The 23324-nt window shown below is 56.5% G+C and overlaps 3 protein-coding genes and 1 long non-coding RNA gene across 5 annotated transcripts in view; 2 read left to right on the top strand and 2 right to left on the bottom strand.

Moving 5' to 3' along the window:
- Positions 1 to 6211, bottom strand: part of IQGAP3 (IQ motif containing GTPase activating protein 3) — a 35032-nt gene extending 28821 nt beyond the window's left edge. Inside the window, exons 1-2 of one of the 2 annotated variants that reach the window (XM_058700016.1) lie at positions 6046 to 6211; positions 3502 to 3589 (exon numbers count right to left, since the gene is read on the bottom strand). In XM_058700016.1, coding sequence (XP_058555999.1) covers positions 3502 to 3589; positions 6046 to 6082 — 125 coding nt within the window. In that variant the 5' untranslated portion in view covers positions 6083 to 6211. The remainder of the gene's footprint in view (positions 1 to 3501; positions 3590 to 6045) is intronic. The other variant, XM_058700017.1, reaches the window with a different exon arrangement.
- Positions 6212 to 6317: 106 nt separating this feature from the next.
- TTC24 (tetratricopeptide repeat domain 24) lies at positions 6318 to 17193 on the top strand. Its single transcript, XM_058700018.1, has 11 exons — positions 6318 to 6720; positions 8388 to 8456; positions 11170 to 11888; positions 12080 to 12283; positions 12891 to 13019; positions 13116 to 13228; positions 13545 to 13643; positions 14534 to 14601; positions 14747 to 14853; positions 15461 to 15557; positions 16144 to 17193. The coding sequence occupies exons 3-11, from the start codon at positions 11180 to 11182 to the stop codon at positions 16223 to 16225; spliced, it is 1608 nt and encodes a 535-aa protein (XP_058556001.1). The 5' UTR covers positions 6318 to 6720; positions 8388 to 8456; positions 11170 to 11179; the 3' UTR covers positions 16226 to 17193.
- On the bottom strand, positions 15064 to 17624 carry LOC131495258 (uncharacterized). Its single transcript, XR_009253863.1, has 3 exons — positions 17531 to 17624; positions 16198 to 16447; positions 15064 to 15584 (listed from the first exon to the last, which is right to left on the bottom strand). It is a non-coding gene; the product is annotated as an uncharacterized LOC131495258 (long non-coding RNA).
- A 3336-nt stretch (positions 17625 to 20960) lies between these two features.
- NAXE (NAD(P)HX epimerase) lies at positions 20961 to 23229 on the top strand. The gene is made up of 6 exons (XM_058700171.1): positions 20961 to 21191; positions 21308 to 21416; positions 21499 to 21609; positions 21685 to 21798; positions 22409 to 22556; positions 22922 to 23229. Exons 1-6 carry the CDS (start codon positions 21010 to 21012, stop codon positions 23122 to 23124), a joined length of 867 nt encoding a protein of 288 aa, XP_058556154.1. The 5' UTR covers positions 20961 to 21009; the 3' UTR covers positions 23125 to 23229.
- Positions 23230 to 23324: the final 95 nt, after the last annotated feature.

Below are 23324 nucleotides of genomic sequence, written 5' to 3'. Positions count from 1 at the left end.
CTGTTTCTTCACCAAGTCCGTGACGTAAAGAACTGAAGAGGGGAGGTGGGTCATCCTGGATTAAAGAAGATGTAAGAGACACCAACGTCGGATACAATATGTGAGCGTTTTCAGATCCTTATTTGAATAAGCCAGCTGACAAATAGGCTATTTTTTTCAGACAATCAGGAAAATTTGAAAATGGCCTGGGTATGGACCTTCCCAGGATCGATGGATGACTTATTTGGCTATTATAATGGCATCGTGGTTAGTATGTAAGCAGATGTCCACACGCTTTAGAGACAGGCAAGGACGTGTGTAGGGGGATAAGAAGACGGGGTGTTGTCTTTGTCCGCAGTGTGACCGTCTCCGTGGAAAATCGGAAAGAAGGTGACACAAAGCCTCCGGGACCCAGTAGGGAGCGCAGCAAAGCTGCGGGACGCGGGCTTAATACGCTGAAGTCAACCACTGTCCCATATACTGCAGTGAACAGTGGGATTTGAAAAACACACACGGTTCCCATTAGCACCCCCAAAATGAAATACTTAGGTCTAAGTCTAACAAAATACGTACAAGATCTCTGAGGAAAACTACGAAACCCTGATGAACAAAATCAACGGAAAACCAAACTATGTGGAAGACACCCCACGCCCTGTACTGTAAGGACGCCAGCTCTTCCCAGCTGGATCCACACGCTCGGAGCCATCCCGAACAAACTGCCAGCAAGTTACGCTGTGGATAGCAAGACCCTGATCCTAAAGCCTGTATGCGGAGCCTGAAGGACCAGGCGAGCCAACACGACATTGCAGGAGAAGAACAGAGTTGGAAGACTGATGAGACCCAACTTAGCCACAGGAATCAAGGCAGTGTAAAAGAACAGACAGACCAACGGGACAGGATGCAGAGCCCAGAAACAGACCCACGTAAACACAGCCAGCTGATCTTTGACAGAGGAGCAAAGGCGATCCAATGGAGCAGAGATCATCTCCTCAACAAATGGCACTGGAACAGCGGGACGTCCACACGCAAAAGAAATCCATCCAGAGGCTGACTTCAGACCCTTCACAAAAATCAACTCAAAAGGGATCATCAGCTTAAATGTAAAATGCAGAACTATAAAACCCCTCGAAGATAACACGGGGGAAACCTAGGTGACCTTGGGTGTGGCGATAACTTTTTTTTTTTTTTTAAGTAATCTTCGTACCCAACGTGGGGCTCAAACTCATGACCCCGAGATCAAAGGTCGCATGCTCCACCGACTGAGCCAGCCAGGCACCCCTGGCAATGACTTTTTAAATATAATGCCAAAGGCACAGTCGTCGAAAAAAAAAAATTGGCCAGCTGGACTTAATTAAAATGAAAAACTTCTGCTCCAGAAAAGACAATGTCAAGAGAATAAGACGAGACACACTCTGGGAGAAAATATTTGCAAAACACACATCTGATAAAAGACCAGTATCCGAAATACACAAAGAACGGGACGCCTGGCTGGCTCAGTCGGTAGAACATGGGGCTCTTGATCTCAGGGTTGTGAGTTTGAGCCCTGTGTTGGATGTGGAGCTTATTAAGAATGAATGAATGAATGAAAGGAAGGAAGGACTCTTAAAACTCAACAATAAAAGAACAGCTGATTAAAATATGGGCCACAGATACCCATTAACGAACACCTCACCAGAGACACACAGATGGGAAAAAAGCACAGGAGAGTTGCCCCACACCGTATGTCATCCGGGAAAAAATGAAATAGAAGCAATGAGACACCACTGCACCTGTTGGAATGACCACAGTCTGCACACCGTCTACACCCGGTGCCGCAAGGAGGTGCAGCACCAGGAGCCCTCGCTCACCCTGCTGGGAAAGCAAAATGGTGCAGCCGCCTTGGAACACGGCTTGGTGCTTTCTTACAAACCCAGAATGTTCCTACCATGCAACCCAGCCGCCTCACCCTGGGTAATTGCCCACAGGAGTTGAAACATGTGACCACAGAACAACCTGCATGCTGGGGTGCCTAGGTGGCTCAGTTGGTTGAGCATCCAACTCTCAATTTTGGCTCAGGTCATGATCCCAGGGGTCCTGGGGTCAAACCCTGCATTGGGCTCCGTGCTGAGCATGGAGCCTGCTTAAGATTCTCTATCTTCCTCTGCCCCTCCCCTGCTTGTGCTCTCTATAGAGGGATGGATGGATGGATGGATGGATGGATAGATAGATAGATAGATAGATAGATAGATAGATAGATAGATAGATGGATGGATGGATGGATGGATGGATGGATAGATAGATAGATAGATAGATAGATAGATAGATAGATAAAAACCCTGCAGGCAGATGTTTATAGCAGCTTTGATGGTAAATGGCATAGCTTGGAAGCAACCAAGAAGTCCTTCAGTAGGTGATCCCTCTCTGCCTTTCCCCTGATCACGCTTTCTCTGTGTCTCTCTTGCTCTCAAAAATAAACTTAAAGGGGCGCCTGGGTGGCTCAGTCGGTTAAGCGTCTGACTTCAGCTCAGGTCATGATCTCATGGTCCGTGAGTTCAAGCCCCACGTCGGGCTCTGTGCTGACAGCTCAGAGCCTGGAGCCTGCTTCGGATTCTGTGTCTCCCTCTTTCTCTGCCCCTCCCCTGCTCGTGCTCTGTCTCTCTCTGTGTCAAAAATAAATAAAAACATTAAAAAAAAAAAAAAGGAATGAGCAGTCAAGCCCTGAAAAGACACGGAGGAATCTCAAACGCACATCACTAAGTGAAAGAAGCTAGTCTGCAAAGGCCATGTACCTTATGGTTCCAACTATGGAGAAACGATGGAGACCGTAAAAAAGATAAGTGGTTGCCAGGGGGCAGGATGCGGGGACAAAGAGGCAAAGCACAGAGGATGTTTAGGGCAGTGAACTTACTCCAACACACCACACTGACGGATAACGTCATTCTACGTTTGTGACGCATTTCACAGGGCGTGCGATACCAAGAGTGAACTCCAAGGTAAGCTGCGGGCTTTGGGGGATCATGTGTCAAGGTGAGTTCATCACGTGCAACAAACGTACCACTCTTGGAGATGCTGATAGTGGAGGAGGCTGTGTATGTGTGGGAGCAGGGGGCATATGGGAAATCTCTATCCTCCTCTTAACTTTGAGCCTGAAACTGCTCTAGCAAGATAAAGTCTTAAAACAAGAAGAAAAAAAAAAAAAAAAGATGGGGTGCCTGGGGGGCTCGTCCATGAAGCATCTGACTCTTGATCTTGGCTCAGGTCATGATCTCACGGGTTCGTGAATTCAATCCCTGTGTCGGGCTGCGAACTGTCAGTGAGTAGCCTGCTTGAGATCCTCTCTCTCTGTTCCTCCCCCGCTAACCTGCTCTCTCTCTAAATAAAAAAATAAACTTAAAAAAGAGAGAGAGAGAGAGAGAGAGAGAGGTGCTATTTCAACTCTCCCTCTCCCACAGAATGGACTCCTTTTGCATTGGCTAGGGGGCAGGTGCCTGGGGCGGGCAGGGAGGGGATGGGGCTCCAGAAGGAGGCAGCCCCTCCGCTTACCGCTTGGCTTCCTCCAGCCGGCACAGGTACTGATAAGCCACGTTCTGCCGCCTCTGCTCGTCCATTTCCTCGGCTGTGAGGCGTTCATCTGAGGAGTCAGGGGGATAAGGTCAAGGCGGGGAGTATAGGACAAAGGGCCATAGCACTGAAGCTGCTTCTTAACAGACTTTCTGAGGCAACTCTGCCCAGTGACCTGGAGCACCTCACACGTCGGTGCCCCTCTTCCCGACAGCCCTGGCTCCCATCTCCAGCCCCCACCCCGTAAAGCCGCTCTGGTCAGCATCTGCAACAGGGGGCTCCCCTGTGTCAGAGGGGTTCCCTCCTGTTCCTCTCCAGCCGGCTCCTGACCCCTCCTTCCCCTCCATTTCAAGCCCTTCCCTCGAGGTCTCCCCACACGGATGTCCAGACCCCTCCGTGGCTGGGAACTTAGCTCCTTATTCTATCCCTAATAGCCTCTGAGTTCTCTAAGACCTGGGCCCGTGTCATCCTCCCCAAGGACCCTCCCAGAGACTTAGGCTAACAGGACCAACAGGACTCACCATCCCACAGCCACTCATTCACACCCTACCTTCTGCACGTCAGGCCCTGGGCTAGCAGACCCTTACTCTCAAGAAACAGATTCTCAGGGTGCCTGGGTGGCTCAGTAGGTTAAGAGTCGCACTCTTGATTTCGGCTCAGGTCATGATCTCACTGTTTGTGAGATCGAGGCCCTCCAGGCTGATAGTGAGGAGCCTGCTTGGGATTCTCTCTCTTCCTCTCTCCTACCCCTCCCCTGCTCATATACATGCATGCTCACACGCTCTCGCTCTCTCTCTCTCTCTCAAAATAAATAAATAAACTGAAAAAAAAAAAACACAAAGAAACAGGGGCACCTGGATGGCTCAGTCGGTTAAGTGTCCAACTTCGACTCAGCTCATGATCTCATGCTTCATGAGTTCAAGCCCCACATCAGGCTCTGTGCTGACAGCTGGGAGCCTGGAGCCTGCTTCGGATTCTGTGTCTCCCTCTCTCTCTGCCCCTCCCCTGCTCTCTCTCTCTCTCTCTCTCAAAAAATAAACATTAAAAAAAAATTTTAAGAACAAACAGGCAGAAAGGGGCAGAGGGGGGAGGTAGTTCAACAAAGGGAATCATGTGGAAAAGGGCAATCACTTAGGATTAAGTGGAAAGAGAGAGAGTCTTAAAAGATCACAAAGCTATCTCTACTCTCCTTTTTGGTATAAGTCACTTGAGGAGGAGAATAATCTCCAAGCTCAATAAAATGTAGACAACACTCTGACCCCAAACTTGAGAACTGGGGTCCCTTAAGTGAGAGAGCACACGTATTGTGCCCTCCCACAGCCCCCCTCCTCCTGTCCCCCACCTCTGGAGTCTCCTTAGGGAAGACAATACAGAACCAGACGCGGTGAGACAAAGTTGCACGCACACACACACAAGAAATAAACACAGAGGGCCTGAAAAGAGACAGAGCTGGATCGGTCTGTCTTTGACTCAACACTTCATGCCAATCCTACTCTTTACCTCATTTCCTTATCGTGCATATCCTGAAACATGATTTGGAGGAGGGACAGGCTTATTGGAATCGACAGTTGAGCAGGTTAAAACACACACACACGCACGCACGCACACACACACGCACGCACGCACGCACAAAACCGCCACGTTCAGATCCGAAAGGCCCAGCCAATCATAGGAAATCCATCGGTTCCCTCCAGGGAGTGTACAAGGAACAAGTGTTGGCTGCTAAGCACGGAAAATCAACCAGTAAGCGAATGACATCACCTCAGAGCCCCGAGCTGAGGGCTGTGTGAGATGGGCGGGGCTTTGTACACTCATGGGTCTTAAAAAGAGTCTTCCTGCCCTTCCAAGGTCTGAAACTAGCTTCCCTTCAACAGAACGGAGAACGGGGACTTTGTTTTTTAAACGCTAACGGCAAGGAAGGGGAAGAGGCGGAAGAAGGAGATTTCGCCTTTCATTCGGAAGGTCAAACAGAAACCTTTCTGCCACCAAACCTCCTGACCCCGGTCTCTTTCTCAAGCAGTGTATTTGCAAGCGCGGCCCACGGACTACCTGCCTGATTACGTGGGGTGCGGGAAGCAGCGCAGCGGGCTTGCTACAAACGCAGGGAAGGGCCCCAGTCCAGACCTGCTGGAGCTGAAGCTCTGGGAGAGGGCTGCGGAATGCGGATTGGAAACAAGCCTCCTGGGTAATTCTGACCCTAACCTTTGAGAGGCCTGATCTCAAAGCGGCATCAAAAGCCGAGGTCTCTGGGCGTCCCGCCCCCCCTTCCCCGCGTAGCGCTGGGCGTGCAAGCCTGCCATCCGCAACTGCTGCCTTTCTACGCGGCCACCCAGGCCACCTACACCCGCTCAGCCCCAGGGCCCCGGAACGTGGGGATGCGGCAGAAAGGTCGGTAAGCTTGGAAGCGCGGCGGGGTCCGGCGTTTCGCCGCTCCCGGTGCCACTGCGGCCCGCCGGAGACGCGACTGGGGGCTCCCTCCCCGCGCAGCGCAGGCCCGCCGCCCTCCTCGGTCCCCTCCGCACTCACACGGCGCCGGGCCCGCGCCCGCTCTCCGCCGCTCCATGTTCCTCCTCTTTCCAGGTTTGAATCTCCCGCCGCCCGGCCACCGCCCTCACCGACGCCGCGGCCGGAGCGCACTTCCGGCCAGGCCGCGGGGGGCGCTGGGATTTGTAGTTCCAGGCCGCGCGCGCGCAGGCGCAGGAGCGCCGCCAGGTGCGGAGGCGGAGGCCGCCGCGGGTGGGGGAAGGGCGGGGGGAGCTGCCCTCCTTTCTCCGCCCGGCCGTGGGCGCCTTGTTCCTCTAGGGCTCCTCCGCTGCTAAGGTAGCCTCTGCCCTTGCCGCCGTCATTTCTCCCCGGTGTCCCCACGGACCCCGCTCCGCTTCCTGTAGCATTCTTGGTTCCCGCCAACTTGTGGGCCAGCTTGTACTGAACTGGATGGTGCGGATGCAGAGGTAAATCAACATGATTAATGCCTTAAAAGCCGCTGTTCTGGAATCGGTGACAGACCTAAAGTCAAATAAATTAGAGGTCAGTGATACGCAGAGGGACGAGGTCACTGCTGCCGCGAAGCTAAGGGCAGGGAAGGTCAGGAAGACTTCCTAGTGGAGGCGGCAGTTGATCTGGGTTGGAAAGGGAACAAGAATTCATCAGGCTGAAAGAGGAATTTCAGTCCGTGGAAACAGCATGTGCAAGAGCCCGGAGGTGAGTTCAGGAAGTAAGAAGCGGTTCGGTTTTATCGGAGAACGACGCTCGGTCGGGGAGACGCGGGAAGAGAGCCTGGAGGGGCACGGCGGGCGCTGCGGTACCTCGCGCGGCGCTGACGTGCCTGGAGGTGCTCTGGGGGGCGGTCACGAGCCGAGGAACACCTCGGACCCAGGGCAGCGCCAGATTCCGAGTTTATAAAGACTCCTTCTGCAGCAGGGCGTGGAGCCGGGGAGGCCCGGGGCAGAGGCCAGTGGAGACCGCAAGGCAGTAGCGCAGGTGGGAGATAGTCAAGTCTGAACTCGTGAAAATAATTCTGACACCTGTCCTGAATTTTATTTTATTTTTTTACTATATTAACTAGCAGGCTTCCCCATCTGGTGTTTCTCCTTTTGCCCTCCCCCCCCCCCACTCCCATGCCTCATTCAAGCAAGGAGGCAGCCTAGGTTCGTAGCCTCAGGGGAGGGATTTGAAGGGGTACGAAACAGAAAACATCCAAACCTTCAGAGGGACAGAAGAGACTCAGGGCGGAGACAAAACTGGGAGATGTGGGGTTTGAAGACAGGGGGTGCTCCCTGAGATCAGAAGGGATCCCCTTTGCTCTCCACCAGCAGGAAAGCATAGAGAATCTAGGCTCCTGGGGATGGAGGTCGCACTCCCTGCTTTCCGGGCAGCACAGGACCCTGACAAGGAGCAGTTGCATAATGAGGTTGTGCAGAAACTCCCCAGCTGAGCCAGAAAGGAAGTACCCGGGTGGGTTACCCTCACTTCTGCTTTGGGACGAGGGCCCCTCGCCCCGTCAGGGCCAGGTCCGTGAGATGAAAGGAGGTGTCGGTGGATAGTAAGTAAATGGCTGAGGACCCAACGGGCCTTCCCTCTCGAGTCTTAGCGTCCCCTACTCCCTGCATCCTGGGAGAAAGGAGGGGACAGAGATCCCGACTCCTATTGTCTCCACCATCCCAGTGCAACAGGGGCTTGAAACAGGGGCTGAGCAGAGAGGTATTTCTCGCATACCAGGGTTAGGGACCAACACACAAGAATGACACGCATCCGGTGTTCTTGCCTACTGGTACTGTATTTAGCATTATCTTGTTGAATCTTCACAAGAGGGATGAGGGAACCGAGGCTTAGAAATGTCACACAGCTAAAAACTGGTGGCACCAAGACACGAGTGCAGCCCCAAGCTTGACTTCTCCACCGCTGTGCGCTAAGCCGCCTCCATGGCCGTGGCTATGAGACAGCGGAGGAGGGCGCGCTGGGGAGAGGTTTCAGAGGTAGAACCGTATGACCCAGAGCGGAGGAGAGGGGTCACGGATGTCCCCCGCGTTTCCAGCTCACGGACTGGGTTGGTGGTGGAACATGGGGTCAGTAGATGGGAGGAAACAGGAATTTTGCTTGGATGAAGTAAGTCTGGAGATGTGCATGTAGAAATTATTGGCGGGGGGCGGGGGCACGCCTGGGTGGCTCAGTCGGTTAAGCTTAAGCGTCTGAGTCTTGATTTCCCCCTCAGGTCATGATCTCATAGTGATGAGATCAAGTCCTGCATGGGGCTTTGCGCTGACATTGCAAGGTCTGCCTGGGATTCTCTCTCTCCTCTCTCTCTGCCCCTCCCCAGCTGGTGCTCACTCACTCTCTCTCTCTCAAAATAAATAAATAAACAATAAAAGAAATTATTGGCTTATCAGTGGTGTGAAAATCAGAGGCGTGGATGCAGTGTTCGTGGAAGTGTGCGTAAGGTAAGAAAAGGGCAGAGGGCAGAGCACTGGGGACTGTTAGCATTTAAGGGGTGGACAGAGGGCCCAGCAAAGGAGACAGAGAAGGAACTATCCGAAGAAGAGAAAGAGCCAGGACACGGGTCCTGGAAGCCCTAGTGAGGACGGAATTGCAAGGGGATGTCGGATAAAGTGGGGGATCAAACAAGAAAATGATTCGGAAATGATCGCTGGGTCATTGAGAGGTCGTTGGAACCTCGGTGAGAGTAGTTTGAGTCCCCGTACCTCCCTAAAACCTCTCCCCCTAAGGGAAGGCTGCTGACTGGGCACAGAGGAGCTGCCTGGCAGGCCCTGGCCGGGCTGTGGGAGTGTCCTGGAGGCCGGCCCACGGGTGGGAGCTGCAGGCAGCTGGGAAAGCCTGCGGGCACAAGGCGCTATGTCTGCACACCGCAGGCGTTCAGCAAACACTGTCCAGCCGTTTTGGGGGAGCCCGATTACTTCCTGGTAACTTGGTTTCTGGCGAAGGCCTCTCTACTTTAAAAGAGGCTTCTGGGGGCGCCTGGGTGGCTCAGTCGGTTAAGCGTCCGACTTCGGCTCAGGTCACGATCTCACTGTCCGTGAGTTCGAGCCCCGCGTCGGGCTCTGTGCTGACAGCTCAGAGCCTGAAGCCTGCTTCGGATTCTGTGTCTCCCTCCCTCTGCCCCTTCCCTGCTCATGCTCTTTCTCTCTCAAAAATAAATAAGCATTAAAAATTTTAAAAAATATATAAAATACAAATAAAAAGTCTTCTGCCCCAGGTAAATGAGGACACTTGCCTTCTAATGCCAGCCACCCTCAGCGAGTTAGCACAGTAGGGGCCGCTGTCACAGGCCTGCTGTCCTCTCATTAAGCAGAACATGGATGTTGCAGATCAGAGTGGGGGCAGAGAGACTCTTCTGATCTCCAGGCCTTTCCTGACCATCACCTTTCCCCTCGTTCCCACATGTGGAATGTACCCACACAGGAGCACAGTGTGTGTGTGTGTGTGTGTGTGTGTGTGTGTGTGTGTGTGTGTGTGTGTGAAAGGGCTCACTTCTAGGACAGCCCAGGCCTCATTAAAGCTTGCAATCCCAGTGCAGTGGAAGGGACCCTGGGCTAATCAGCCCAGAATCAGAAAACCTGGGCTCTAACCCCAGCTGCATGGTTCTGTGACCTCAGGCACGTCCCACCTGCTTTCTGAGCCTGGTCCCCTCCTCTGCGGAATGAGAGTTTGGCACAAATGATCTCTGAGGTTGTAAGCAGGCACAAGCCCGTCATGCTTTGGCTCCTTGCTTAAAGTGAGGGACTTGAGGGGTGTGTGCAGAGGTGGGCAGTGGTGGGGCAGGAAGGGCGATGGAATCCAGGTAACTGCCCAAGTGCCATCAGTGATTCAGCACTGGGATAGGTCATCTGAAGTGTCCATCAAAAAATTCCCTAGGAGTGGAGGGCGGTGCCTGGTTGTCTGGTAACCCCGGGGCTTTGAGCTAAGGGCTTGGGGAGGTAACCCAAGCCAGAGGGACCATTCCAGAAAGCCGGCCGCAGAGAGGATCGAGGGAGGTAAGGTATCCTGTGGCTGGGGCCCCGAGACCTGGTGGGGTTAGCGCGGAATGTCCCAGGGATGAGGGCCTTGAAGGCAGGATTCCTAGGTGTTCTTAGTTGCAGGGGGAATTTCTTTGAAAAGAGAGACATCTCTGCCTGCCTCTTCCAAGAAAGAGGGGAAAGAAGGAAAGAAATGGGGGGGGAGAGGGTGCTGATCGTGCAGGCCCCAGTCTTTACCACCCTCCCCCCGGTCTCCTGGGAAGAGAGTTCAGGAAAAGGCTTTGCCTTTCTAGGAGAGAGATCCTAACAGGGAAGCACATGTGATGACTGGAGCAGGGGGCTGGGGGCCCAGAACCAGCCAGTTGTGGAACAAGAGGCCCCGAAGTGGGGCGTGGGCATGAATGGCCGGACGGCATCCTCCGTCCTGAAAGCTGACTCCTTGCCGATTCAATAGCCCTCTCAGCTCCGCGTCCCCGGCGCCCTGTATGGCTCCCGGGGTGCAGCGTCTGTTGAGCTGACCCGACCCACACCTAGGAGCGCCTAGATTGAGTGCGAGGGTGTCCGTGGGGAACAGTGATGGTGGAGGAGAACAGATGATGGAGGGGAGGCCCTGCGCGTGCTCCGTTCAGCTGCCCTTTCGTTTGCTCGTTCAGTGAATGTTTTTTGTGTTGTGGTAAGGTACACATACCTTTTTATCCCATCAAGCCGTTTCTGAGCGCACAGCCCAGTGGCAGCGGGTACACACGCATTAACGCATTAGCCATAGCCTCCAGCCACCTCCATCTCATTCGATGGACGTTTATTGAGGACCTACTATGTGCCAGACCCTAACGTCGTTCCAAATCTGGTAGGAGAGGTAGACAAGAAAGTCAGCAACTTTCACCCGGTGTGATAAACGCTGGAAAAGACACGGGCACAAGGTGCCGTGGGGTCCGGAAGGACCCACATGGCTGAGGGAGGAGGCTTTCTGTTACTTGAACTGGGTCCTGAAGGAGGACAGAGAACGAGTTGGGACGTTGGAGTAAGGGGTGATGTGGCGCCCAGTAAGGGTGCGGAAGCGGAGTGCAGCGGCAGCGAGAAGTCCTTACGGCCCTGGGGGCGGGGTTAGAGCTGAATCACCCGAGAGGGAGCCTGCTTTGGAGGAAGCCCAGGGTGACATATTGACCCCCCTGCTCCCCAGTGTCAGCACGATGTCTTCCTCCAACCCTGAGGATACCCCCCGAGAGCCTGAGTCTGAGCCTGAACCCTCAACCTCCAAGCAGAAACAGAGGGGAAAGCGGCCACAGCAAGAGGCCAGCGTCCACGCCCTCACCAGGGCTGGCCACGGGGCGCTCCTGGCTGGCCGGAACCACGAAGCCCTGGCCAGCTTCCAGAGGGCCTTCGTCCTGGCCTCGGAGGCCCCGCAAACTCGCGACACCCCTGTTCTCCGGGCCTGTGCCTTCAACCTGGGGGCTGCCTACGTGGAGACCGGGGACCCAGCCCGGGGCCTCGAGCTGCTCCTGAGAGCCCGACCTGAGGAGAAGGCGCAGGGCAGGCGTCATGGCGACCAGTGTTTCAATGTGGCTTTGGCCTACCACGCCCTGGGCGACCTGCCTCAAGCTTTGGCCTGGTACCACAGGGCCCTGGGTCACTACCAGCCACTAGGCGACCATGGGCAAGTCCAGGCAAAAATGGGAGCCTGCTACCAGGCTCTGGGACAGCCTGAGCTGGCAGCCCACTGTCTGCAGGAGGCAAGCCGGGCCTACGCCCAAGCAGGGCAGCCCCAGGCTGCGGCCTTGGCCTTGGGGGCTGCGGCGGGGTGTATGCTGAAGAGCGGGCGGCATGGGGTGGGCGCGGTGACGCGGGTGCTGGAGGAGAGCCGGAGGCTTGCTGAGAGGAGCCCTGAGCACAGACTGCTGGGTGAGGCCTGCGGGCAGAGAAGTGGGGTCTGGGGAGATCAGACCAGGCGATGCTCTGAGACGTGGGGTGCAAGCGGAGGCTTTTCCGAGGGCTGGGGAAAGGGTCGGAGGACCCCAGGAGAGGGGGACAGGGGCCGCGCCAGGACAGCTGCAGCTGACCTGGCTGCCCGTGACCCTTGCCACGCCCTCCAGGGCATCTCTACAACGACCTAGGCCTGAGCTACTGCCAGCTCCAGCTGTTCCCGCTTGCAGCGGAGGCCTTCCTGCGGGCCCTGCCCCTGTGTCGCGGGCCGGGAGAGGAGGCCACGGTGCTGAGAAACCTCGGGACGGCCCACAGTGCCCTCGGCAACTACCGGCAAGCCCGGGAGTGTCACCAGAAGGCTGCTGACCTGCATGGTGGGCACCAGGGGCTGGGGGCTGCGTTGGGACCGAAGGACTAAGTGGGGGGGGGGGGGCTCCAGCCGGGGCCTGAAGCTGGAGCGTGGATGGACCTTTGGGACTGGTTATGGGGCCAGGAAGTCCAGAGCCAGGAGGTGAGGGTTGGGGGAGCAGGAGATGGGATGGCCAGACAGGACAGTGGGTTGAGGGCCCGGAGACGAGGCCTGGGGCTGGGGGGACACGGGGGGGGGGGTGGGGGGGCAGAGGGCAGAGCCCCGGGCGGGAGAGGAGCCTGATGTGGAAGCCAGTGCCTCTCTGGTTAAGTGGTTGTGTGCAAGTCAGTCCCTGTCGCTCTCCGAGCTTCGGTTGCTGCACGTGCAGGAAGGGAACTTTGCCGCTTCGCAGGGTCAGGTCGCCGGGTCGTTGCCCAGCTCCAGGTGGCCAGCGGGGGTGGGGGGTGGGGTGCGTTCAGGCCGAAAAGCAGGCCTGAGGAGAGGCCTCCGCGGTGCAGCTGGAGGCACGCTGGGGCTGAGCGCCGGGACTCCCGGGGGCCCGGCCTTGGCCGCCAGGGGATACGCCTCAGAGGCCAAGGCCCCCGCTTACGACGGGGTGGCTCTGTCGTCAGGCTCTGGGGGGCAGCGACGGGAGCAGGGCCGGAGCTTTGGCAGCCTGGCATTTGTACTGAGCCAGCTGGGGGAGCACAGGGCAGCCAGAGACAACTACCTACACGCCCTGCAGGCGGCCCGGGACACCGGTGAGCGGCAGGGGGACGGGCGGAGGGTCCCCGGGGCTGGTGGGGAGGGTCCGTCGCGTGGGGAGCCGCCAGAGGACCCCCGGGCTCTCTCCCCAGGGGACACGAAGGGCCAATGGCAGGCCTGCGAGGGGCTGGGGGCTGCCGCAGCCAGACTGGGGCAGCACGACCAGGCCTTGACGTATTATAAGGAGGCGCTGGCTCGGAGTCAGGTGAGACCCCACGCCCCAGAATCTAACTCTCCCTGCTCCCCTCCTCTGCTGACACTCCTGCCTTCGCCTTGTCTCCCCCACCACTCGTCACCCACCAGACACACTGGGCACAGTGTGCCGGGCCCCGGGACACTGCTGGCACGAGGGGTTCGTCTGTCCACAACTGTGCACAGGCGGTGACAGGATCCTGGCAAAGGCCCGGGGCTGCGGTAGAAGAGAAGGAAGACGAAGCCCCCTCCCCTCCTCCGCCTCCTGTCTCTTTCCTCCCCGATCCCCAGAGGACCCCCACCACCCCCGTTATCCACCCTCCCTCCAGAAGGAGCCAGACTCTGTGCGGGACCGGCTGGTGGCCAAGCTGGCGGACGCCATGAGGACCCACCTGGCCCGGGCCGGGCTCGTCCCCACGCACGCCCTGGTGAGGTGACACCTGAGACAAGGAGTGGGGGTGGGGACAGGTGGCCCAGAGAAGCGGATGGTGGCAAAGCAGAGCTGATGCCCTCAGGGCTGCCGCCCCGGGCTGCTCGTGTGTGTTCACCTGCCCCAGAGCCCGCAGAGTGGACACGTGTCGCTTTTCCGAGGACACCTGCTGGTAGGGAGGTGGGCGGGGGGTGGCCCGTCTCCCAGCGCTGGGCAGTGCCAGGCCTTTGCCCGGGTGGTCACTAGCCCGGAGGCTGAGCCCTACCCAGAGAAGCTGGAAACCCAGTTCCGGGCTGCAGTTCTCCAACAGGCCACACGGTGGGGGCGGTGCTGCGGTTCCCAGTCGGGGCGGCTCTCCCTGCGTCTCCACCACCCCCTGGCTCTCTGGCTCCCCCCACCCTCTCTCGGCCTCCCTGCCTCTCACCCCTCCAGATAACCTCGGGGAACCTCCCACCCAGGAATTAAAATTATACTCGACTATTTATTATATTTATTTAATGGGATTCGTGTCTTCTCTTAAAGACTAGGACACTGTATTTATAATTTGCAAGTGAAACTAAATTAGCCTGGTCCGGGCAGAGGACTGGACTGGGGAAGAGCTGGGGTCCGTCTGAAGGCAGCCACCGACTTCCTGTGACTTTGCCCCTGGAGGCCCCAGGCAGGATGAGGTGGAGGCCAGGCTCTGGCCATGTCTGATCGTCCGTGAGCCCAAGTTCTAACTCGAGCGTTACTAGCACGGACCTCGTCGCGGATTTCCGCTCTCAGAGGCGTGGCCCATCCCAGTTAGCGTCTAGCACCGCTCTGTGTGGGGCCGCTGCGTGTGGAGGGAACATACATACGCTCGCGGATATGTCACAGCGGGTTCCCTTTACTCCCCGCCATCCCCAGACTTCGGCTCCAGGGAGGCCCCAGGCTCCAGGAGGGCCGGGAAGGGGCAGAGTGGAAGTGAGGCACAGGTGAGTGGGGTGGGGCCGGGGCTCCGGGGCTCCACGGGGGTGCGGACGCTGGTGGGGTTGGGGCCGCGGCCACGCAGGCCCCCCCGGGGAGGGGTGGGGGACGTGTCCCTGGTGCTGCTCTGCCTCCTGTTCCCTACCCCTCCAGGTCTTCGGGTGGGTGGGAGGAAGAGGAATTGGAGGAGGGCCAGGAGGAGAGAGAGGACCAGGCCCCACCGGATGTCCCCCCGGCGTCTTGGGCGCAGAGGCTGGAGTGTGAGTGGCAGCACACTGTCCCTAGCTGTGCCTCTCCTACCTGGACACGTTGGTTTCCTGGATGCCCCGCCCCCCCCTGGGTCTGCCGCTGAGGCCTGACCAGCCCCCTCCCCTTCCTGCTCACCTCTCAAGGCCCTGGCCCAGTCTCCCTGACCCCTTTCTCCGTCACCTCTTCCTGGCCGCTTCCGTGGCTTTCCGAACTTCTAGAACTTTGCATCTTAGAACACCAAGTTTTATTGAAAGCCTACCACGTGCCAGGTACGGAGACCGAGTGATTTTCTTGCCCTTGCTCCCCGTATACCAGCCTCGTCCCCCAAAGACTTCGACCTCTGGGGCCAGAGCTGTTTGCTACTCTCTATTCACACTTGAACTCCCTGTCTTCCGTTCAGTGTGCCGTCCTCCGGGCAGCAGTGGGCGGTGGGCGGCCCAGCTTTGCCAAGCGCCTGCCCCGTACGGAGGGTAGTCTTTCGTGCGCCCCGTGCCAGCGCCCGGTGAACACACCCCGACACGCACCCTCCTTGTTCTTCTCCCAAAGTTTTCTCTTTGCACCATGTGGTTCTTGGCGCAGAGAGGCCTGTGATGAGTGTGCCCGTCCCTCTCCATCCAGGTCCAGGATCCGGGGCCCATCTCCCGCTTGGAGGCCAAGGCCCCCTCCAAATGGAGCATCCTGGCATTCTGGTCCCCAGTGGCCCCCAAGTCAATAGGTGGGTCCCCGGGGGAGGGGAAGAGGCCTGGGGAATGGATGAAAGGAGTAGGAGAGGATGTGGCTTTGGATGGTTTTAAGGGGGGGTGGGGGAGATACGGCCCAGTACTTGGGGGCATAGTGCTTGGACCCTCTCTGTCTGCCCTCGAGCAATCTTTTTTTTTGTTTTTTAAAATATAATTTACTGTCGAATTGGCTAACATACAGTCTTGGTTTTGGGGGTAGATTCCCATGGTTCATCACCTACATACAACACCCAGTGCTCATCCCAACAGGTGCCCTCCTCCATGCCCATCACCCGCTTTCCCCTCTCCCCCACCCCACCCCGTCCACCCTCAGTTTGTTCTCTGTAAGCCCTCGAACACTCTTAACAACACTCACCCAACTCTGGAGCCCTGGGGGTCCCCTGTCTCCTGCACAGCCTGACCGTAGGCCTCCCAGAGAGGGAGAGTCCCACTGAATGGGGGGGGGGGGCGTGCAGCTCCAGCTTGCCCCCTCCTGCCCTGGGGCCCAGTGGCCAAGGTGAAGGCTGCCCTCTGCTCTGTCCCCGGCCGCTGCCCCTGGCAAGCCCGCCCTGACTCCCGCAGGTCGCCCGGACGGCCCAGGGAAACCCCAAGCAGGAACCCTCAGAGGAGACTCACCAAGTCTGGGTTCTGTACGATCATGTGACTCCACTCTGCTGGCCCGGAACGCGGCCTCTGTGCTTCCTCCGCAACACTCAAACGTTCCGGGTTTCTGGGACCAAGCCTCTTCCCGGGGGTTCAGCGCTGCATGGACACGTGATGTGCCACCAACGACAGATGGGCTGTTGTGCGCATTGAACAAGGGCTTGGCGGTCTCGGCACTGAGATGTTCAGTTTGCTCTTCGCTGGAAGTTTGGGGCTCAGGGGGCTAAAGGAAAGAGGAACATGGACAGTGAATTTCCTTCTGGATCCAAACCTCATGATTGCTAAGGCCCTTGCCAGTTCCAAAAGCTGTGACATGTTGGCCAAGAGGCTTTGCAGTCACTGACGTCTCCAGACGTCTATTTTCTCGAATGGGAAACGGGGATATAGCCCAAGAGAGGACACCTCTGAACGCACTGCTATACCGTCGGGGGTTTGGGAGGCAGCCCCGCAGGCCTGTGGGACAGCCGCGATGAGCGGTCACACGGCGGTCACACAGGGCACAAACCACACGGTGCTTCCTCCTGCAGTCCTCACAGTGGATGACCCCCTTTCCCAGATGCGGAAAAGACAGCACCAGGGTTAATGAGTTTGTCCTCTCAGGCTACACCACTAGGCAGTGGGGAAGCCGGGACTCAAACCCAGGCCATCAACACCTTCTAGAACGCGGGGCAGTTCCGCGCCTCCACCCCCGCCCCGGTCATGCTGGTGCTTACCAAGAGCTGACCGTGTCGGTACCGAGTGTGCTTACGCTGGCGTATGTGTTATTGCAATTTGTCATTTAATTAAATATCGTGCAAACTGATGAACCAAGTGTGAAAACAAGCACCGTTTCTATGAAAACTAAGTCGAATCCTTAGAAGTCTTGATTAAGGTGACTCAATTCAAAAACTACTATTGAATTAGATGGGACCAAGACAATTATCACGTTTGGCTGCAAAATAATAAAAGTCTAGATGAATTTTGCTCTTACATTGCTTCAACCACGCCACTCGCTGTTCCGCCCCCCGTGAGCAAACTGGAAATCGCAGGTGGTCCATTTATGCGCGAAGGATGAAGAAGTCAGTCGCGGCCTGTTCTCCAAGAAGAGACCCTGGCCACACTTTGACAGATGGCAGATGAATGTATTTTTTCGTTTTAAGTTGAAATAAAAGAACCCATTCCAGGTCGTGTCCGAGAAGAGGGTTTCCACTACACCGGGAACTCCTCACCGCGAGATTTTGCGGATTCATTAAAATCTCCGCCGAGGGCCTACCATATGCCCGGCATGCCACGAGCTGCTGAGGACACCGGGGACACGGCCGCTCACCTTTCTTATTGTCTCGTCAGGTGTTGGGGGTGTCTTGATTTGGATGCAGGTTCACCAGCTGTAACAGAGTCCAATGTAATCTACCATTTATTTATTTATTTTCTTTAAAGTTTATTTATTTGGAGAGAGAGGGAGGGGCAGAAAGAGATGGGGGGAGAGAGAGAGAGAGAGAGAGAGAGAGAGAGAGAGAGAGAATCCCAAGCAGGCTCTGCAAGGCCAGCCACGGGGCTCGACCCACGAACGGTGAGATCGTGACCTGAGCTGAAATCGAGAGCAGGACGCTTAACCGACCGAGCCACCCAGGAGCCCCGTAACTGTGCCTTTAAACAGAGAGAACTTTACTCCTGTCTCACGTAAGCAGTCCCCATGGAGGCGGTGGCTTCCTGGAGCTCAGGGAGTCAGGCAGGACGCTCTGCCGTCCCCAACACAGCATTCCCATGACATGTCCTAACCTGGCTGCCCCACCTGCGGCATAGCACCTTCATTCCTGCCGGTAAGAAGGAAAAAGGAAGTGGAGGAAAACCTGCGTTTTTTTAGAAGGTGCCATCTGGCAGTTTCAAGTCATTTCTGCTCGGACCTCATTGGTCAGAGTTTAGTCACATGCACATGCCCGGCTGCTGCAAGGGAGACTGGAAAATGTAGTGTGAAGCCGGGCAGCCGTGTGGCCACAGAAAACTCCGGGGTTCTGTTGCCGAAGGAAGAAAGGGGAGTGGATTTTGAGGGACAAGCAGCGGCAGCTGCCACACGGGAGTATACCACGGGGTCAGGCCAACCCCATGTCAACCGTCACTGACTCTACTACTGAATAGCTGTATTATCTTAGGCAAATGACTTCTCTCTGTGCTAGTCAATGTCCTCATCTATAACACGAGGATAAAAATGCATCGTAGGACCGACAGGGTGAAATGTGTAAGCATCCGGAACTCAGGAGTGCCCGATCCATGAGCCTTTAATAAATTGGTTTTGAAGGCATTTCTCAAAGAAAACTCTAGAAGCCTGGAAGCAGAAATAGGATGGAGTAGGTCTTCGGCTCCACTTCCTGGGGACATGTGGTGAGATATGCTTGTGTCACTGTCCTATACTTCACATCTCATCAGAATGAAGGCAGCAATGACAACCCTTTAATTACATATTTCCACACCAGAGAGGGCAGTTCAGTACAGAATAATGCCTTAGGGTGCAGACTCTAGGTCAGGCTGTTTGGACCCTAGCTCCCCCTCCACCAACAGCTACCGCTGTGTCATCGGGCATGTGGTTCAACACCTTGAAGCCTCAGTTTGCTCTTCTGGAAAATGGGAACGATAACAGGGTTGCTGCAAGGGTAAAATGAGCTGATTCATGTTAGCGTGTGGCACATGTAAGTATTCAAATGTTATCTGTCAAAAAAGCACACTTCATATTGTGTTTTAGAAATAAATCTTCAGGGGGCACCTGGCTGGCTCAGTTGGTGGAGCGTGTGACTCTTGATCTCGGGGTCATGAGCTCGAGCCCCATGTTGGGTGTAGAGATTACTTAAAAACAAAAAAAGAGATCCTAACAAAAAGGGGAAGGACTTGTACATACTGGTGATGGTATAAAATGAATGAGGTCTTGGATAAGATTATCCAATTGTAAGGGACATTACAATTTAGATGTAAAAACCCAATTTCCAGCCACAAACACAGTCTAACAAAAACAATTTTCCACCACAAATGCAGTCTGATAAATTCTATTTCATACAACAAACATGTAAAACAAGCATAGCTGGGGGACAAGGGTACATCTTACAGGAGATGATAAATCTTTTATAATTCAAAAGGAGAATAGCAGAAGAGTAATTAAAAGCGGGGGGGGGGGGGGAGGGTTCTTGCCTTTCTCAGGGAACTAGCCAGGATACAATTCATGGCACAGAAAAATAACATAAAAACAGGACCTTCACCTGGTGAATTACTTTATCGTGATGTCTTAGTGGTAACTGGTGTGTTATTCCCAAGACTTCCCCCCCGCACTCCGCCGCTTAAGTCTGTGAGAGTGTGTGTTTGCATTCTATTTATTTAGTTATTTTATTTATTATTTGGGGGGGGGGTGCAGAGAGAGAGGGGAACAGAGGATCTGAAGAGGACAGCGGCAAACTCACCAAATTTGAGATCACAATCTGAGCCGAAGGCATATGCTTAACTGACTCAGCCACCCTGGCACCCCTCTTTTTAGTTTTTATTTTTTTATTTTTGTATTTGCGTTCTTAAAACCTCTTGGGTAAAAATTGCAGTCTTCCCCTCCAGGTGTTTCTTGATATGTTATTGGAATCTGGAGCCTATGGTTTCAACTACATTTTTAACCATGACACTCTCAACCTATTTAAGGTTTATAACTTTGTATTTCCATAGCTATTATGTTGATGACAGGGAACAAGTATTATGTATGATTAGAGAAATGAAGCATGCTATCCTGGTAAGCAGAGGTAGGGGCAGCTAATGTATTTGGGGGAGGGGTCTTAAATTATACTGTAAACAGCACTGCAACCACTCTTAAGGGTTAACTTACTTCAAGCTTAGGGGCTCCTTGCTTGCTTGACCTAAGTCTCTTGGTCTGTAGCAGAACACCTACTTTCCTAGGGATTAGACCACTGGCCTTGAGGAATGAGGGATCAGGCTCTCCGGGAGGTAAGGCCTGCCCAAGATCATGACCACAAACGACTAAGGGCCCAGGCACCAGCTTCCCTTGCACAAGCCCCCACGTTTCTGGCACCGCCCTCCCGTTTAAAACCCTCTGGCTTGGGGGCGCCTGGGTGGCTCAGTCGGTTAAGCCTCCGACCTCAGCTCAGGCCATGATCTCATGGTTTGTGGGTTCGAGCCCCGTGTTGGGCTCTGTGCTCACAGTTTGGAGCCTGGAGCCTGCTCCGGATTCTGCGTCTCCCTCGCTCTCTGTTCCTCCCCTGCTCTCACTCTGTCTCTCTCTCAAAAATAAAGATTTAAAAAAAAAATTTTTTTTTAAACCCTCAGCTTGGCCGGATGGGGAAGATGGCCTTTGGGGTGTTAGTGCATTCTCTTCCTGAATAAAGCAAACCTTCGTTTCCCCCCATCACTTGTCTCTCGAGTACTGCTCTTCCAGCCTGAGCAGTCCATCCCGCGTTGGGAACCGCTTGCCGTGTAAGTGACAACATTAGCCCGATTTACCGAGCGCCGCGTCGCGGGCGCGGTGGCCGGCTCTGCAAGAGCTGGCGCCCGTGGAGCGCGTACTCGCAGGGCACTGACACCAAGGGTGCCACATGCACTCGCAGCTGGTACGTGCCCGGGCCGCCCTCTGGGCAGGACCCGCAAGGCGACCAGCCACCGCCCACGCCGCTGCGAGCGAAGCGCTCCGCCCCCAGGGAACGCGAGGCCAGGCGGCCGCTCGCTCGCGAGGGGGCGGGACGAGCCGAGGCCCCGCCTCCAGGTGGGGGCGGGACGAGGGCCGCGCCTGCGCCGGACGAGGTGGGAGGGGCGCGCGCCGCGAGCTCCATGAGGGCCCTGCGGGCGCTGTTGGGGTTTGGTCTGCTGGCCGCCGGTTCGCACCTGCAGCGCGTCCGGGGCCCGGCCGGGGTCTGCCGCGCGAGGCCAGCCTGGTGGGGGACGCGGCGGCCGCAGTCGGGCGGCCGCGGGGACCCGGCGCTCATGGCGAGCCCGGCGGTGAAGTACTTGAGGTAGGCGAGGCTCGGGCGGGCTCGCTCCGGGGTGGGGGCGGGGGCCGGGACCGGGGCGGCAGCGCGCCCGCGCTCCGAGCGCCCTGGGGCGGGACTCAGGCGGTGGGTGTCCGCAGCCAGGAGGAGGCCCAGGCCGTGGACGAGGAGCTGTTCAACGAGTACCAGTTCAGCGTGGACCAGCTGATGGAGCTGGCGGGGCTGAGCTGTGCCACAGCCATAGCCAAGGTCGGTGGCGCCGGTCAAGCCCGGGGGGTGGGGGGGTGGGGCCGCCCAGGGCCCCTGTGACGCCCCCTGACTCCGCCTCCAGGCCTATCCCCCCAAGTCTATGTCCCGGAGCCCCCCCACGGTCCTGGTCATCTGCGGGCCCGGGAATAACGGAGGAGACGGCCTGGTCTGTGCCCGGCACCTCAAGCTCTTTGTGAGTACCGGGGAAGGGCTGGGCGGCGGGGGGCGCCGAGGTCTGGCCTGGAATGACCCCTCTCCTTCCCCCTAGGGCTACCAGCCAACCATCTATTACCCCAAAAGGCCTAACAAGCCACTCTTCGGTGCACTGGTGACCCAGTGCCAGAAAATGGACATCCCCTTCCTTGGTGAAATGCCCCCGGAGGTAGGTGGCTGAGCTCCCCCGCCCATCTCTCTGGAGGACAGACTCCGGGCAGGTGGGGAAGTGCCCCGCACAGGTGCCTAAGTGTACCGTTTGACCAGGAACAGTGTGAAGAGCCTGCCCCCGCTCCAGCAGTGCCCGAGGCCGCCTCTCACATCCATGGCCACACCTTTCCCTCTGACTTCTGAGGTCAGGGCCTGCTCGGCAGGCAGTAACCCCCTGAGAAGGGGCTGATGTGACTGCCTCATCCTAAGCCCTTTCTGCAGGGACATGGACCTAAGGATGGGAAATAAGGACTTTGCTTTTTAAGTTTCTTAACGCATTTCACAGGTGAAGAGACTGAGGTGTTGCAGAGAAAGCAAGGGGTCTGTCCTGCCTCCAGCTGCAGGTGGCCCCACCCTGTACCCGCCCCAATGGCAGGCAGGCAGACAGGCAGACAGGCACTCAGAACAGAAACCACGTGTGGACTCCGCTTGGTCTAAATCACTGACCAGTTTGCACTGAGTCTCTGAGGGAGATAAAATGACCCGTGTGCCCCTGAGTGGTGTGTGCCGGGGACAGCCCTGTCCGGTCAGGGGCTCCCACACCCTCTCCTCTCCCTGCTCCACCACAGCCCATGCTGATCGACGAACTGTACGAGCTGGTAGTGGATGCCATCTTCGGCTTCAGCTTCAAAGGGGACGTCCGGGAGCCATTCCGGAGCATCCTGAGCGTCCTGAGCGGGCTCACCGTGCCCATTGCGAGTATCGACATTCCCTCAGGTGCCGGGTCCGAGGAGCTCGGGTGGGATGGGGGCCTGGGTCCTGCCCTGTCTTAAGATAGGTACCCAGGAGTCCTCATTCTTCCAAGGCTCAGGCCAAGCTCTAAACAAGCTGAGTGTAAAGGGGCAGAACACAGCTTTTGGGATTCCATAAAAGGGCCAGGGGGCAGGCTGGGAGCACCTTTTGTGTGCTGGACCCAAGAGACCAAAGCCTAGGAGGCCATGGCCATGGCCATGGAGCTCCAAGGATGCGGGTTCCCCAGGCAGAGACACGGGGCCCCCGCTCGTTCAGGACAGGGGCAGAACAAGGTATGGAAGAATGGACACCTGCTCTCTTCTCTCTCCCTGAATACACCCTCTTTCCAGGATGGGATGTGGAGAAGGGAAATTCTGGAGGGATCCAGCCAGACTTGCTCATCTCCCTGACTGCACCCAAAAAGTCTGCGAGCCACTTCACCGGTCGCTATCACTACCTGGGAGGTCGTTTCGTGCCTCCTGCTCTGGAAAAGAAGTACCAGCTGAACTTGCCGCCCTACCCCGACACGGAGTGTGTCTACCGTCTGCAGTGAGGGAAGACGGGCGGGCGTCCTTCCCGATAAAGACTTAGCGCCCCCCTCCTACCGCCATGGGGTCCTGGGAGCTGTTCTGGCAATAAAAGTTACTGGGTGGCAGGAGCTGGACAGCAAACTGAATGAGACATGGCGCCCCCTTTCTGGGAGAACAGAGCAGGCAAGGGAGGTGGCCGTGGCATTTGAGGGCAATGAAAATG

This window comes from Neofelis nebulosa, chromosome 15, assembly GCF_028018385.1.
Source record: "Neofelis nebulosa isolate mNeoNeb1 chromosome 15, mNeoNeb1.pri, whole genome shotgun sequence".
Classification (NCBI taxonomy): domain Eukaryota; kingdom Metazoa; phylum Chordata; class Mammalia; order Carnivora; family Felidae; genus Neofelis; species Neofelis nebulosa.
The sequence above is the reverse complement of the archived record's forward strand: the minus strand, read 5'-3'. Positions and strand labels throughout refer to the sequence as shown.